We start from the raw sequence: 16549 nt of genomic DNA on the forward strand, positions 1-16549 counted from the left end.
CAGCTCTCTCACGAAATGTACTGCAAATATTAATCTAAGTTAAATACTGTAGTTAGCTTTTGTTACTATGAAACCTGCCTCGAACACACAGCCTCACCTGATCCTGGCAGTTAGCTTTGTGAGCAAGTGCTATCTTGTTTAACTCTCCCCACCACCACCACCACCACTACAGTCTTTACACACTATATGTTTCATTCTTCCCTACCTGCAGACAGACCTTTGCCAATCATTAGTCACACCCCCTTCCCCCATCACCGTTTTCATCTCCAAAAATGCTGTGAATTTATATTTATATTGAGCACCACACAGGAAGGTTTGGGTTTGTCTGACATGATCCAGGAAAAGTCTGTCTTAAAGCCATACGTGCTCTGTAATTAGACTGCTCTCATTATCTTTAAGTCATTTTCACCTCCTCCTCTTCTTCTGTTTCTTCCTGTTTTTATCCCCAGTCTCCTACCCTTAACATACCCACCCTCCTCAGACTAACCCAGTACTGGCGTGTAAATCAGCCCCAGGGACAGGTGGACATCTGCCAGTTATGAGGAGATTCAGGCAGGAATGTGATAGCTGTTGCAGCACAGAGAAGCATTCAAATTCTGGCGTAAAGGAACTCGGCTTTTCCACTAAAGGTGCTACAGGTTCTCCTTCAGCACCTCCTTCATCGATGCAGACGACTGGGTGGATTTTTGGAGAGATGCCTTCCACTTTCTTTTTGTTTTGCTTGCATCCAAAGACAAAGGGGGAAGCAGTAATTTGAGAAAGTGGTGGTGGGAGGATGTTTGATTTGGAACGATGATCCTGAAAGACCAGTGGGTGCAAAATTAAATGCAGTTTCAAGTGAAGTGAGTGCATGCTTAGATTTTGGAGCCTCCAAACTACGTGGGTTAACGAGCGAAATATGTGGGATCTAGACCAGGATGTTCTTTCAAGTCCCAGAAGGGTGTAGCACAATAACAGCTCAGCTCTGACACTGACCCTCTGGAAGGATAAAATGAACACTTGATTTCACTCTTCTCAGCTTTTCTTCCTTATTTTCCCATGAAGACTATGGGCAAAACTAATGAAAAATGTCACATTGCCCCTGCAATCATATTGCTTCAATAAACCTGGCAAACACAGAGCTTGGTTAAAAATGTTGGTAGTTAAACTGCTTGCAAAATATGACAAACAAAGGTCGGTGCATGCTGAGAATACAAAAATACTGTTCATGATATGCAGCAATCAAACATGAGAAAAACATTATTATTACCAGTGTTAACTCAGTGGTGCGGTCAATTACTGATGCAAGATACTTTTTCATGTATCTCGCAGCTGTTCTCAATTAGTATGTCAACTCCTTCAGCGTAGCAGTTGACATATTATTGGGATTACATGTTTTCTATGTTTTGTGTGAGGCTGCTTTTACCAGTGCTGTTACCAGTCGCACTATCTCGTAACACGACTCCTTTAAGTTACAAATATTCATCAAAAACACACATTTTGAATTATAAATCAACATTAAGCTTTGTCATTGCATCGTAAGTACACTGAGCCACATCAGTTTTTGTCAAAATAAAGCCAATGGAAGCTTTAGCTTACTTTACTTAAGCTGCATGTACCAGCCATACAAGCCTGGGATACAATTAATGTAAAGTTATTTAAAACTTTATTTTCAAAGTAGATTTTAACATTCTGAAAGATGCACTTACTTTCTATTTAGTATAGAAGATCAAGGGCATTCGCATATATGCATTAAATATAATTAAGCCACAGGTTATATGAGCATTAACAGTATAAACAAGGGGAATTAGGAATCCTGGGTCTGTCTGCTAACATCTCTAAAGGTTACTAATTAACATGTTTTATTTAATATGTGCAAAGATTAGAGCACAAAAATTGCATGTTATGTATTCTTGGTTATTCTCTTGAGATTGAGAGGCATACACTGAGAACTAGAATTCACCGCAACAAACAATTTCAGCATGTATTCTCTCCATAGCAATGCAACTTGACATTTTCAAATGTCAGTTATTAAGCAGATTACTCACAGATCTAGGTAGCTGCTGTTGCCTGCCTTACAGTCTTTAAACTACACAAAACAAACCGGCGGCCTGCACAAAGTTTTCTATCAACACACTTGAGAGCAGAACTGATCTCTTCCTCATAAAAGAAAATGTTCTTTTAAAAAAATAGCTTGGAGGGAAAGAAGACTAGGATTTGTAATCCAGCATTTTCCTGAAGCTATTCACAACACCCATTAAACGTTTAGATGCGTGGGTGAAAAAGTGCAAAGCCACAAAACAGCAGTTCTTACACCATGTAACATATTGTTTCGTTTCTTGTCAAACTGCATGGAAAAACTTGGGCTAATATTCCTGGAGTTGCGTTTTGCCTGTTTTCTCAACAACAGAGGGAACCCCCGCTCTCCAGTGCTCCTACACACCCTCACCACACTACACACACCACAGCTTCCCTCCCCTCTTCTTGGAGCTTGCCCTTTTTTGGCTGTTCCTCTTTCTTTCTTTTTTTCATTTGAAAGAGGGATAGTGTGACAGCTTTTCCTGCTTGTAGATTGGAACCGGGAGAGAGAGAACTCTGTTACTCGCTCCGTCTCCAACTTTCAGAGGAAGTTACCACCTCTTCCCCAGACCCTGTACACATACTCAGGCAAACACACGCTCCCTTCAGGACTTGACCACAGCAGCAACAGAGCAACAGTCAAGGCTGCTTTTAATGCCGTGCTCTTTTTTTCTTTTCTCTAATTCAAAATTTGGAGGGAAGGAAGATTAAGATTTGCAGTTTGCTTTCTGCGAGGACTGAATAGCTTCTCTCAAGAGTGACGGGTGAGTTTAACATTCATATCATAGAAACTCCTGTGAATCACGAACACTATTTTTTTTTTAAATTAACTCTTTCCTGTATTAGAGAGAGTCTGAGATTTAATTTGTTTTAGTTTAGAGAGATGCTTGGTTTTGGGAAAACCTTCCTGTGCTACAGAGTCTGATATCTGGTCTTCATCACAGCGAGTCTGGTAAGTTTTTACAAGAAAAAGCAGCTTATCTGCAGTTGTTTCTGTTTTGATTAACTGTGTTCAAAGGTTTAGAGAAGCTTGAGTGAAGTGACTGAGTTTTAGTAACAGCAGTGTGAATACATTCTTCAAACCTTTTAAGCACCTGGCATCTTTTTTACATAAAAAACACGTTGTTCTACTACAATCTACTGTCTCGAACTAAGCTGGATCCTCATCTGCCGTGTCAGTGCATCAGAGCTGAGTTAAAGTGTTTTTAGCTTGTAACAGATCTAAGAAGAGCTGATGCAGCACCAGTTGAGACAGGACAGAAGAGCTGGATTTCCTGTGCCTCTGCACATCATTTCTAAACTTAAAGCCACTAGATAGTTGTCTAATAAAAGGTTCAATATAAGCAAACATCCTGTTGCTGTTTTGTTGTGTTTTTAAGGCCACAAAAGAGCAGATTCTTACAGTAAAATAAGAGAGGTGAGAGAATTTTAAAAGCAGGGCACACATGGTGCGTATGGCTCTATTCATCTGTCAGTTTTTCTTTTTCTTTTTTTTCTTTTTTTTGCATAAACACTAAGAGAAGATCATGGTCAACAGCAGCTGACCATATGCCTCATTTCCATTAGTTCTAGCTTTCTGCTGGATGATTGTGGTTAGCACCTCTTATCAGAGAGAAGAGCGCTGATGGGTGGAGGCTGGAGCTGCTCTCCAGTGTCTTTTTATTCACACTATCTGAGTGGACTGCTTGCACTGTAGCCTCCCACATTCAATCAGATAATCTCCCATAGGAAGAGCATGTAACAGGGTTAAATGATCCCTTGGAGCCTGATTATCAAGACTTGACTTCTGCATGACCTCTCCAAGCTATTCATACTAGCAGACTTTTCTTTTTCCAAAACCCAGTTGACTCACTTGTCAGTTGGCCTGTCTTATCTGTCCTGAGGATGGTTGGTAACTCTCGCCATTTACTCAGAGGTGAAAGGTCAGATTCTGACTTGATTTGCTTGTCTAAAGTCCCATGGTACCAATCTGTTTGCAGAAAGTTTCAATCCACACAAAGCCAGGATAAGTCAAAAGAACTTAGCCCAATGGATAGTATTCATAAACAAACCCAGTGCAAGAGAAGGGCTAATATAGGCAGCTAGATATATTATCGTTACTCTTTGTAATTTATGTTTACACATGAACAAATAGCCTGTAATGATGTAATGCTATTGAAGCCCTGCAGAGGTATAGTGTGTACATACATTTGGCTGATTTAGCAGGACTCAAAATTGGGCAACAGTGCTGTTTTATCAAATGTGAACAATGCATTGTTATCACAAAAGCATCCCAGTAAACATTCTCAAAGTCCCATGTGTAGACCACCGCATCAAACTTCATGTTTCCAATTCTTGGCTTTGGGAGAGAACAATTATATTAAAAACTGAAGTAAGAGCAATGAGGTAATTTTCCATCAGTGCATGAATTAAGCGAATTCGATCTTAATGCATATGCATTTAGTGTGCCTCTTATGTCCCTTGGACATAACTTGGACAGATGGAAAAATGCTGAATCAGGAGTTCACTGTTGGTTGCTCAATATTGCAAATTGTCCCAAACAAAAGTTACAAAAGATGGGAATGTCAAAGAAAGGAGTATTTTCAGCTTGTTCCAACTTAAACATGCCATGCAATGGAAATACTGTAGTTGTCTTGTGCATCACTTTTTAATTTCACATTGATTGTCGCTGACATCTTTTTAGGTGAGTTGGGTTTAAAGTTAAACTTGCAGTGGTTTGTTTCATATCTGGATGTACAGCGTATGTTTGTCCTAAGGTCAGAGTGCCTTTGATAACCACTGCATGGGGAAAAAAATGCTTTGCCAAAAAATTGTTTATTTACAGTGAAGATGCTGTGATAATGGTTTCATGGGGCATATTTAAGCTAGGATATGAAGTCATGCAGGATCAGATGATCATCAGCAGATCTCTCTGAACAACACCCAGCCCCAAAACAGAGTGCTCCATTTAAACAGCAGGCCTTCTCCTTTTAACTGTTAGTGCTGGTGGTTTTATTATAGCCGCTAACTCTTGTTACCAGGGTTGAAAATGTGGGAAAAATGGTGAGTATTTATCACTCGTCTAGTTTTTCATCAGGTAAAAACACAGCTCCAAAATCATGTCATTCATCAAGCAGCAGCTGGTTTCACCTTAACGCCTTTTTAACACACTCATATATGTATACAGATTTAATTACTGCACTTTTAACAGCGGTTTTGTTTAACAGTTATATGGCCTTGGTCAAAAGGTGATAGCTAACACATAAAAAATATATATATTTTAGGTCACTGACAAATATGAGTTTGATAAATGAGGTGTCTCCAAAACTATGTTTAGCAAAGCTTCAACTAGCCGGTGATGCCTTCCAGGACTCAGGGCTTATTGCCTTCTAGCGGGAGCCCCACTGGCCTAGACAGTCTGGTCTTTAGATTTCAGTGGATGTTTGACATGTTAAGTCCAGTGGGTTTACCTAAGCTTACACTCCTATCTTGGATACATGTATGCTGAGACATACTTGCAGCTGGACACACACATACTGGAAGAAGAGGGGCATGCAGGAAAAGACACACGTTGAAAAAATGTGCTTGAGCATGCACAAATGTGTGGTGGGCATATTTTTGCTTAGGCTGCAATATTTAGTACATTTGCTGTTTGAAACAATGACAAGAGCTGAATGAACGTTATTTAGGCCCAAACTCAAGGCATTATTCCGCAAATATAACAATCAACAATAACTTGGCTATTATGTTAAGTAATATTTGCACCCTACAAGGACACATAAAATTAGCTCAAGTGACAACAAAAGCACTGTCAGCAAAAGCCATGTCACATTTTTATTTTTGTCTTGCTGTAAATAAACCCAGAAAATTGAAAGGATTAGTTTTAGAGCACCATGCCATCTTATAAACTATCATTTTTAAGCTATGCTATGATCTGTGCTCTAAGCACCTCCTCACATCTCTATTGTAAAAATATGACACTATCATGATCTAAGAGTTAACCATAACAGATGACAGTGCTGTTTTTCTAATTGCTACTGGTTGCTAAAAGAAGTCAGTAGGAGCCACTACCTCAACAGCCCCTAAAATAGTCATACAAGCAGCCTTCACTTTCACTACACAAACTCAGTCCTGCCAGAGCAACACTTCGAAACTCCCCAAATCTACTGGAACTGCAACATACTTGTGGATAGCCTACAGCGAGCTGTATGGGCCCAATCATGGAAAGGGCAAACACGTGTTTTGTGTCGCAGAGTAATCCGTAGGGTCCATGTAATTGATACAGTATGTGGTGCTGGCTTGCTTGCTGGATGATGGCCAAGATCAATGAAAACGATGAGATCATGTCTCTATTTTTGGAGATTTCAATTTGTGCTGATCTAAAGCCCAAAGTAATTTAGGGAATTGTAGAGGAATGCTCAAATGACTCGATCTAAACATCCAGGAATTACTCAAACAACCTATAAGAAAAAACTGTACACACACGAATATATAAATAAACCTTTTCAGCACAACACACAATGGTTGTCACAAATTGGATTCCCTACTGCCATCAGCTATTTGACTTATACCTTGATGACGTCAGTATTAAGAAGGAGCATGGGAAATCTCTCCATGATTTACATAGCAAAGCATTCTCTCTCTGCCTCATATCAGGAACACATCTGGGTGCTATTAACCACTTGCTCTAACCCCAAGCTCAGTCCTGCATCTCTATTACCCTCCCATTACCTGCCATAACCCACAAAACATATTCTCCACAGGGCGAGCAGTACACTGAGGTTCACTTCTTCATGACATGAAGATGGAAAGGAATTAATCAGGGCAAGAGATGCTTTGCCCTGAGTCTAGCTGCCATCACGTTGGACAGTGAATTCCTAACCTAACTGTTGTTGAAAGCTAAATATCTGTTGTAAAATAATTGGCTGACAATACTGCCGGGAGTTTGTGTTCACTCCTGGAAAAGGGTTTGTCCTTGAAAGAAAAGCTGTTGTTCATTAGGCTTATGTAAAATACAGTACCCAGTGCCCAGAGCCATCAACGCGTAAAAACCAAAGGTCTTTTTCAGCATCGTATCCAACACTAAAAGATATTCAAGACATTCAAGACTCTCTAAGAGTCTCAAGAGGAAACTTAATAAAAGCTGGGCATGTCCTGACTTTTAAATTTGCTATGCTGTTTGTCTTTGCAGCTGGCTGTAGCTAGGGTGAGTAGTTCAGAATGGGGTCAAATATGATTGAAATTCTGTTTGTTTTTACCAACCGTGAATGTTACATGGGTAATTTTTTCTCTCGATGATTTAGTCATGTTCTGTCAAACTACTGGGAGTGGTTGGGTTCTTGTAGTAGTTCTTGAAAACTGAAAGTCTTCATGTTCATATTGGCAAAACAATCTTCAGTCATCAGCAGACAAAGCTTTCACTGTGCTCATCAAACTTTTCTTGAGCTGAGGCTGGAAATAAATGCTGACCTTGGAAACTTGAGGTAATGAGACAACCTGCACTCGAGGACCTCTCATTCGCTTTGGATGATGCTCATAGTCTTCACCTGCAAATGTGGTTTGAAGCCCCACAGGCACTTAAATTCATGGGAAGTTTGAAATCCTGCTGGTCTGTGATAACAGCGAAAACTTCATCTGCTTTTGTAATCAGTGTGATTCTAAATGGGCAAAAGAGCCAGGACAAGACAGCAGGTATACTTTATATTTTCAACTCTCATTTCCACTGTCAGCCCCAAAAAGCTTTTTTATCTTCTTATTTGCATGTTAAAGCTCTTCCTAAAACACATCTTTTTCTGAGAAGTTACGTTAACCACTCTCTGTTTAAATAAATGGTGGAAAGAAACATAACATTAATTTTAAAAAAAGACTTGATTTAGTTATTAACTGTTTGATCATTTTTCTAACCGTTTGGCTTTTAAGAAGCATTTTAAGAGCAGTGGTTCAGATCTGCTGGCCAGCTACACCCCTCTGTGTGGAGTGCACCTTCCCTCAGTATTCCAGCTTCCTTCTACAGTTCAAAGACAAGCTTGTTAAGTTAACTGGTTATACAAAATTGGTGTGACTGTGAGCATTACTGATTGTCCGTCTTTGGATGTTAGCCCCGTGATAGTTTGGCAGTTTGTACCTTGTCGCTTGCCCCATGACAGCTAGGCTAGGTTCCAGCCCTCCCACAACCCTCAGCTGGATTAATGGTTAAAGAATACCATATCTCTGTCCTTTCAATATTTTTCTAAAAGTTATCTAGCAAAAAATTTGGCTTTATTTGATTGTTTTTTGCTGATAAATACTACACTCGATCAAACACTCTCAAACTCTCCAACCTGTGTCTGCTCATGTTCAGCCTGGGTTTCTGCATCTTTCCTGATGTTACCCTTATGAATTTTTTGTTTCCAAATGGAACAACCTTCCTGTCAAGCCTTCACAACGGGGTAGCAGAACTGACAGAAATCATAGCTTGAAATCCAAGATGTTGGTGTCAAGAGTAACTTGGAAGAAATGTACTCTTACTTTCTCCAGAAATGCAGCCCTGTGCAACCCTCCGCCGTCTGAAGAAAACTTACAGGCACTTCCAGAAGAAATTACCCTTCACCCTGTGGACATCCATGAATGCTTTCACAGACACAGTTGACAGAGATCTTGGTTTGGACAATGTTTCTATTTACCAAGTGGAAAGTAATCTACTGCACTTCTGCTGTTTTGCGGAGAACTTGAAATTCCATTATGTTTGAGTGCTTGGAGACGGTTCGCTGGCTTGATTACAGGTGTCTGATAAATGGTGTGCACATACATCCAGCAGATATTTTTGTGATACAGTTTCACATTCTTTGGCATGTGAGCCAAAACGAAGCTATGATTCAGTAAATCTTTTTTTTTCTTTTTACAGGAACTTGCACAGTTTCAGAATGAGATCTGAAAGCTGGAAATAATACGTTTGTTTGATGTTGTGAATCATTTAGAGTTTGTTTTTTTTTTTCTATCGGCAGCTACAGAATAAGAGCATAATTAAGACCAAAAAAAGATGCTATAAATCCTAACAGCAGCTTTTGTGATCTTGGCTACTAGAGAGAGTCTGTGTGTGCATGTAGAACTGGGCATTTTCATTTTGTGAAGTTTCATCCCAGGCAAACCACAGACACACTGTCTGTTGTGCTAGGAATCATTGCAGCTGCAAAGAAATTTGAGGTATTAAAAATATTTATTTTCTTCTGTGGTTCAGTGTGTGTGTCATTACAATGGGGAAATAACACAGACAGGCTTCCTTGTGTAATCTGACCTTTTCATGTTCTGTGTATAAATCAAATGTGGCTTGACTCCTCGCGTAAATTCCACTGAAGAGTTACAACTTTGACTTTTTCATTGTGGAAAAGGAGCAATATGGTTGGATGGTTTATGAAACTACTGTAACTGGTGAACTATCCAGGGGGGAAAGTGCGTCTATTCTGTGACAGACCTTTGCCTTGGAAAGCTGCCCATCTAAGGAGCCACCTGATAAACTGCTCAGCTGACATCTGTGTACAGTAAACAGCCCAGTCTATTCTGTCTCAACCTACTTATCTAAGACAATGAAGCAGAGGAAAGGCTTTGCCCTGGATGTTGCCTCTGTGGAAAGGGATAAACCTTGTGGGAAGGAAGAGCAGTTGTGGTTATCACCACAACAGCAAAAATATCACACTGCATAACATTTTGTAGCTGGTCCTCCACTCAGCTATTTCTTCTAAACCAAAGCAAACAATGCCGGGTCAAAAATAGCGCCTGACCTCTTCTCAGGCCACAACGTCACGATGTGTTTATCTTGGCTTCTGCAGTGATCTGACACAAACAGCTCATTGCTGAGTGACACACACACACACACACATGCACAGAGATGAATGGTAATTTAGTTGATGCCCTTTTCATTTGTTACTGGAATAATAGTTGTTTTGATATAACAGGACATAAAATATAGACTGTGTGTTTTGCACAGAAAAAAAAGAAAATAATGTCAGGATGATTTGAGTGACTATTTAATATTCAGAGACATGAAGAAGACCTCAGATGGGGTGAGCCTAAGTCTTTGACCTGAGGGTATGAGACCCTCAGAAATTCTGCCTTTTTTGGACCTTAACACGGCCAAAAAAGGTAGAATTTCAAAAGAAATGCCTCTTTCTGCACCTCGAACCAGATGAGTAAGGTCACAATATTTTCCAGGCAGTTAAAAATTTAACAACTGTTTAAGTAAAACATGATGGAAAGAAATGATACATCAAGTCCCCAAAGCATGACTGTTTTCTTATAATGAAGGTCTCCTTTTTAAAGCTTTCGGGTTGTGCAAAACCTGCAAAAGAAAAACAGATTGGGTCACTTTGAGAACATGACTGAGAACTGAGTCATGATACAGTGCATGCTGCTGCAGAGGAGCAGGTCTGTTAATAATTTCCTTGTTTGACTGAAACAAACACACAACAAAACAACAAGCCAGGATAATTAGTGTTTAAATAGGTTTTAAACAGCTCTCCAGTTATCATTAGCCACCAGTAACAGATGCCAAGATCCTAAAGCTCAGTTTTGCTGCATAGCGGTGTGAGTAGAGGTCAGTTAATGTTCTGTAGGTACCCAATCATTAGCTTTGACCTTGGCTTAAAAAGACTGTAGTCATCCGAGCCGTTTACTTTATTACCCCTGGGACAAAAACAAAATATTTCATTTAAAGTCTGTGCTTTTCTGCTCGGCTTGGATAATGATGATAGATTCCATTATGCGGATTCTATCATCCAGTGAGATTCGCCTCAGCAGGAGATCGGAGATGAATCTGTTCATTATTTGTTTATCTACTTTTTATAAAGAGAGGAAGCTTGTTTGGAAGACAGTGCATGGGTCTATCACTGCATCGTGGAGCAGCTGCCTCCTGTACGGCTCAAGGTGGTCAGCCTGGAAAGCATGCTCCCACAGCGGCCGCTCTGTCACTTGGCCCCCCCAAGTGCTGTTTCAGTTAGGCACTGTGTAGAGTGCATAGGATCTGCCAAGAGTCAGCAAGATCAAAATCTGCCCTGGAAAGCTCAGAGGCTCTGCTAAACCAACTGCTGCTGGCAGAGGATCTTTTTTCCTAAAGAGGGGTGCAAGTCAAAAAACTCCACAGCTCAGCATTTTCACAGCACTCAGCTCTGCACCTGGCATGTAAACCGCTAAACCCCCAGGACGTTATAGGGCTTTTAGTAAGTATAGAAAATTGATTGTTATTGTTCGAGGTGCTAGAATCAAAAAGAAAAATCTCAAGTTCGTGTCACTTGTTCAAAGTTCAAAATGTTCTGTTTTGTCATCCTTGCACAATGCTGCAATGAGAGAGCAGCATTACAGGTCCCTGAGGCTGGAGAGTGGAAACACCTCACTTGTATTTTACTATTGATGACAGCTTTACATCTAATAGGTGTTTTTTCCCTACAGAGCCAGAAGGGGACCCTATGTTTTTTGGGATTTTTTAGCTGTCAGTACTCATTTTGCTAGTATCTTTGTAATTGGATCTGATGTTGTTCCCAGCTTTCTATGCATAAAAGTCTAAATGTGGAGTATCTTCAAGTCATAGAACAAAGTCCCACTAAGTTCATATCACAAAATAATTTAGTTCCCAAGATCTAATCAAATGTATTTAAAGACATCAAAAAAATATTACTTTTTCTTTTAGCAAAAAAAAAAAATAAAGTTACTTTTCATGTTGCTTTTATGACACTAATATGCACAACTTGGCCATACCTGTGTTTTTTTTTTCTATGTAGGAACAACTTAAGCATTAAAAAATGCAAAAAGTCTGCCTCTGGTCTCCTGCTGGACTACGTAACCTGCAATAGGTCTGTCTTTGTTTGCATTGCAGACGCCTCACTGAGTTTGGCTCTAACATAGCTTGACGTGTCTGTGTGTGTATTTGCTCTTTTTTTCAGGGTGGCCAAATCAACTATTTAGCCTGAAGACCAAAGATCACAAGCCGTGATCCAACAGCAGAGAGAAAAGAGGAGCGTGATAATTTTGCATCTGTTCTCCAACTTCTCAGAACAATATGAGCTGGAACTGAAGCTCCACAGTTTCATTTTTGTGGTAAGTTTTATACTTTATCTGCACTCCCCTTTCTGTTTACTTCTACTTTTACAAGAGAATGTTTGCTGTGTTTTAAAGTTCATTAGTGGGCCATATTACATATGGTTTACACATGTGTGGTTTCATGCTTGAATTTTACTAAAAGTTCCATCAACAAGTAAGCACACATGCTAAATAAATTATTGAGGTAGTCACATCATGATAGAGATCAGACATTGAGATTATCACTGGGTGCAATTTAGAGGTAAATGGAAACATAAACATGTGGTTTGTGCGAGTCCATATGATCTCTATAGGCACAGTGACATGTGGTTTAACTTAGAGAAAAGCGCACACAGGTTAGAGTGAGATGGTTTTAGCGCTCGTCATCATTTCTCGTGAAGAGAATGTTTTTTTTCCACAGTCAGCCACAACACAAAGCACATGCTAAAGAGGGATGGTGCTAATATGTGTATGTGTGTTTTTCTGAACTGGTCTTTTTTGTGTTGTCACCAGCACTCTTTTATGTAACTTGGTGCAGCTCTGTGATGCCATCCTTGGGTAGTGACAGAAGTTATGGCTGTACATAGGAGCGGAAGAAGCACAACAAAGTTCATTTGACTGACAGGATATGGGAGGATAAGGCAGCTTAAATGTCAAGGAAACAATGGCTAAACATTAGAAAAATGTCAACCGTGCACTGGCTGCTTCCTCTGAGCTTTACAAATCGATCTGACAGTCCCATCTGACACGAAGGAGCCCGTTGTGGCTACTTGGGAAATTGACTCTTGACCTCATTTATATAGGGTTGTCATGGTTCAGAGAGAATGGCTGAGGCAAAGTGCCATGTGCCAAATGCATTATGATGATCCCACATCAAGCTAGTAGTTAATAGTGACACAAAGGAGCTTTTGTTGGGGACTCGAAGGCCTCATCCCACCCACCAGGCATATGAAGAATGTTGTGGTCAGTGGGTTTGACATCCCGGCGCTGCACAGAATATAAACCTGGAGGAAAAGAAGTCTGGCAGATATTTCAAAAGCAACTTTAAGCACCTGGAAGAGAACTGATTGATTAAGTGTCTTGTATCTTATAGCAGTCAGATTAAATATTGTGTGTCAAATGTCTGCTACAGGTGTAAAAGAAGAAAACCGAGTCACCATGGATGTGAAGAAAAAGGAAATGGACCTCCTAAGTAACAGCATTGCTGCCTATGCACACATCAAAGGTAAGCCACAGTGTGAATTTGCCTCTCATTTTTTAACAACATTTAACTGTATCTAATGCAGTTTGTTTTTGTCCCTTCTTTAGCAAATCCAGAGAGTTTTGGCCTTTACTTTGTGCTTGGAGTGTGTTTTGGCTTGATACTCACACTCTGCCTACTGGTGATTCGGATCTCCTGCAAGCCACGCACTACCATTACCCCCTCCACTCCTGAGAAAAAAAACTTAAAGGACATCAACGAGGAGGATGAGGACAGTGATGACGATGATGAAGATGAAGAAGTGGACGATGTAGAGGCGACTGTTCCGTTGCCCACCACAGAAATCTCTGTTGGCAATCACACCAGCCAGTCGGATGGGACACTGAGCGTGAATGTGTTTACTTCAGCCGAAGAGCTGGAGCGTGCACAGCGACTGGAGGAGAGGGAACGCATCATCCGAGAGATCTGGAGGAACGGCCAGCCAGATATCCTGGGGACAGGAACGGGAACTATTGGAAGAGTGCATTACTACTAAGAAACATGAGGCTAAGGAAAGTGAGCCCTGAGGAGATGAGACATAGACTTTTGGGTGGGCCTGGTGTCCCTCAAGCCCGAAAGCCTGCGTTAGCTACAAAGTGACTGGATATTAGTCATATTTGACATACTTAGCTCTGACAGAGCAGACTGAGATATTGCACTTCTTATGTAGCATTGATAAATCTGACTGATTAACCAAACCAATGGAGGTCTCAAAGACTGAATAATTCATATGGAAGAGGTGTGGAGTGAATGTGGGGAATGATGGGACACTTGAAGTAATCAGTCTATTAAACTTGGTGCTTAATTACAGAAATGAAAAGTAGATTTGTGTATGTAATAAATGAAAAATGAAAGTGTCAATAAGTAAAAAAGAACTGTTTGTTTAAACAAAGACTATTTCCACTAACAATTCTCACATTATAGGATAATGAATTTGCAGGATAAATCAAAGCACTTCATGAGCATATATACGTGTATTCAACAACATCAGATACTGAAGTCCAAAGGTATATACTGATCAGCTTCAAAATGAAACTCTAGCTAATTGTTGGTGTTCTTCCTGCACTGCTAAAACAGCTCTGAAATGTGGAAGAATAAATACCACGTTTGTAAGGCTTGCTGCGATGGGAGGAACAGGTACTGAATTTTAAAATAAAATCCAGACCTCAAAGTTTTTCAGGAAGAACATTAGTATTGCAACATGATATCCAGTGCTATTGATATATTAATGCTGTGGCTGATCGGTGTGTACAAATCTAATATCATGTAAAAAATAAATAAATAAATAAATAAATAAATAAATAAAATAAGCAAACATGTCAAAATGTCAGACAAACACAACAAGAATCACTACACCTTTGGGCCATAAATATATTTTCAATAATAGTAATAATAAAGATGGAGAAAGATCACTTTTGCCACTTTTATTTCTCAATATCTCCTATGTGACTTAAAAAGTTAAACAAATACAGTGTGAAAATAAAAGAATTTCGTCACAAACGATCTTGTGATGTTTGCTGCTTTTTACAGCCTGTTTTAATCTGATCTGTAAAGGGAGTGACTCAGAAAGAAAGAAAGAAAGAAAGAAAGAAAGAGCAAAGTATAATTTATAACAGGAGAAAGGTTTCTCACATTTGCTGCTTGATGCACATTTGTTCTTGATACAACTATTCAGTTTGGCTCTTGGCCACTTTAACACAGAGTTTTCTTTCATCCGCTGACATCCGGAAACTACAACAGCTAATGTTTCCCTCCACAAAGCTAAGTAGCCTGCTAGCTTTTTAGTCTAATACATGCTAACTCTGCTACCTGTTGCTACTGCCTTTGCAGTCGAAGCTGAAGCAGGGTTGGAGTAAGGCTCTTGGTCAGGTTCCATGAACTAAGATTTGTCTGACATGTTCAGTGTCTCTGGAACATGAATCTTTTCGACTTATGTGACCTGTTGGTTTTACACGTTTAACTTCAAATTGTTCCATATATGTAAGATGGGCATTAGGGTGTTGCGTGAACATGCTAGCTTGTTAGTGCAGCACGGAGCTGTTAGGCTGCTCTCCTGCATTTTGTTTTGTTTTTTTTTGTTTTTGTTTTCGATTGCTTATCTGCTTTTTCAGAGCTGCCTGATAATATCTGCTAAAACTGCTCATTTGTTGGTTGATAACCTTTTATATGCTCGTGGCTAATTTCTTCTCCTGCACCCCAATCCTAATTTACTTTCTACTACAATGCTAACCTGCTAACCTCTTCTCTTATTCTGTTGACCTCATGGTTGAATTGTCTTTCTTGGTGCTTTTACTGTTTCATATGCCCATTATGATTTTTTTCGTGCTTTTGATGCAGATTTAGAGAAAAATAATGGCAGTGTTAATGGATGAATTGGTTTTGGATGCCTCCTGCGGAGAGGGTCTCCCATAGCTCCCTCCAAGTCTGGGTCACTGCTGTAAACTTGGATGTAGTTATTAGCCAGTTATTAGTGAAAATGAAATGGAATTTAATCCAACGATGACGCTTGCAACCTTCTGCTGCACTCATTGCCCAGTTTCTCTGGACTAGGTTGTATGTCCTGGGATTGGAGGTGTTTTGTTTAGAGCTGACCACAGAGGCCATTAGCATGGCTCATGCACACAAGGTGCTTACTTGGCAGCCTAATTCCATCTGTGGTCTCGTGCAAGGTAATGGCCCCAAACGCTTCACATAATGACTAAAGTCAGACTCTGTTTCTAATGTGGTCTTCAGAGACGTGCTATCATCACTCCCACAGCTCAGCTGCTCTGAATTTCAGAGCTTAGATGTCCAATATCAACTCTGTGTATTAGTGTAATAAATCTGTTCCATGTGAGTTTATAGCTTGGAACAATGTTTGGTTGCCAGTAAAGACTTACAGAACATTGATGAATTGTCCACACTGGTGGTGTGTTTGTGTTGAATATTATCACAAGTCACCCTTCAGCAGTTTGGTGATTTACAATAAATGTTAGCATGAATTCTTGACACATCTGTAAATCCATAGAGAGGGTTAGTATGCACTAAAATACACATCATTGTAAGGCAATAATATTCCTTTTTTTGGGCACCCTGAAGCCGGTCTGGTCCTTGTGCTGCAGGACCAGATAGGGCTCAGGTTTGCCTTCGGGTCTCCGATTTCTGATAGCATCTTCTGTGTTGAGGTCTTGGAAAAGGTTCTCCTGTGGTCAGTGGCTTAGAGAAATTAGTAGCTTTGATTGTGTG

At 40.0% G+C, this 16549-nt stretch overlaps 1 protein-coding gene across 3 annotated transcripts; it reads left to right on the top strand.

The window, feature by feature from the left end:
• Window positions 1-2537: 2537 nt before the first annotated feature.
• On the top strand, window positions 2538-14827 carry eva1ba (eva-1 homolog Ba (C. elegans)). Of its 3 annotated transcripts, XM_040030367.1 has the most exons (5): window positions 2538-2822; window positions 2933-3010; window positions 11949-12102; window positions 13217-13309; window positions 13393-14827. In XM_040030367.1, the coding sequence occupies exons 4-5, from the start codon at window positions 13243-13245 to the stop codon at window positions 13818-13820; spliced, it is 495 nt and encodes a 164-aa protein (XP_039886301.1). In that variant the 5' UTR covers window positions 2538-2822; window positions 2933-3010; window positions 11949-12102; window positions 13217-13242; the 3' UTR covers window positions 13821-14827. The 3 variants fall into 3 exon arrangements, with proteins under 3 accessions (XP_039886301.1, XP_039886303.1, XP_039886302.1); XM_040030369.1 differs by lacking the exon at window positions 2933-3010; XM_040030368.1 differs by lacking the exons at window positions 2538-2822; window positions 2933-3010 and adding an exon at window positions 11793-11858.
• Window positions 14828-16549: the final 1722 nt, after the last annotated feature.

The sequence above is a fragment of the Simochromis diagramma genome, unplaced genomic scaffold (genome assembly GCF_900408965.1).
Source record: "Simochromis diagramma unplaced genomic scaffold, fSimDia1.1 OVJJ01000361.1, whole genome shotgun sequence".
Lineage (NCBI taxonomy): Eukaryota > Metazoa > Chordata > Actinopteri > Cichliformes > Cichlidae > Simochromis > Simochromis diagramma.

Bases quoted from the DNA above. Each gene is read 5' to 3' on its own strand.
- eva1ba (XM_040030367.1), top strand. From the start codon at position 13,243: ATGGATGTGAAGAAAAAGGAAATGGACCTCCTAAGTAACAGCATTGCT. The intron at 13,310-13,392 runs GTAAGCCACAGT...TCCCTTCTTTAG, and splicing joins TGCCTATGCACACATCAAAG to CAAATCCAGAGAGTTTTGGC.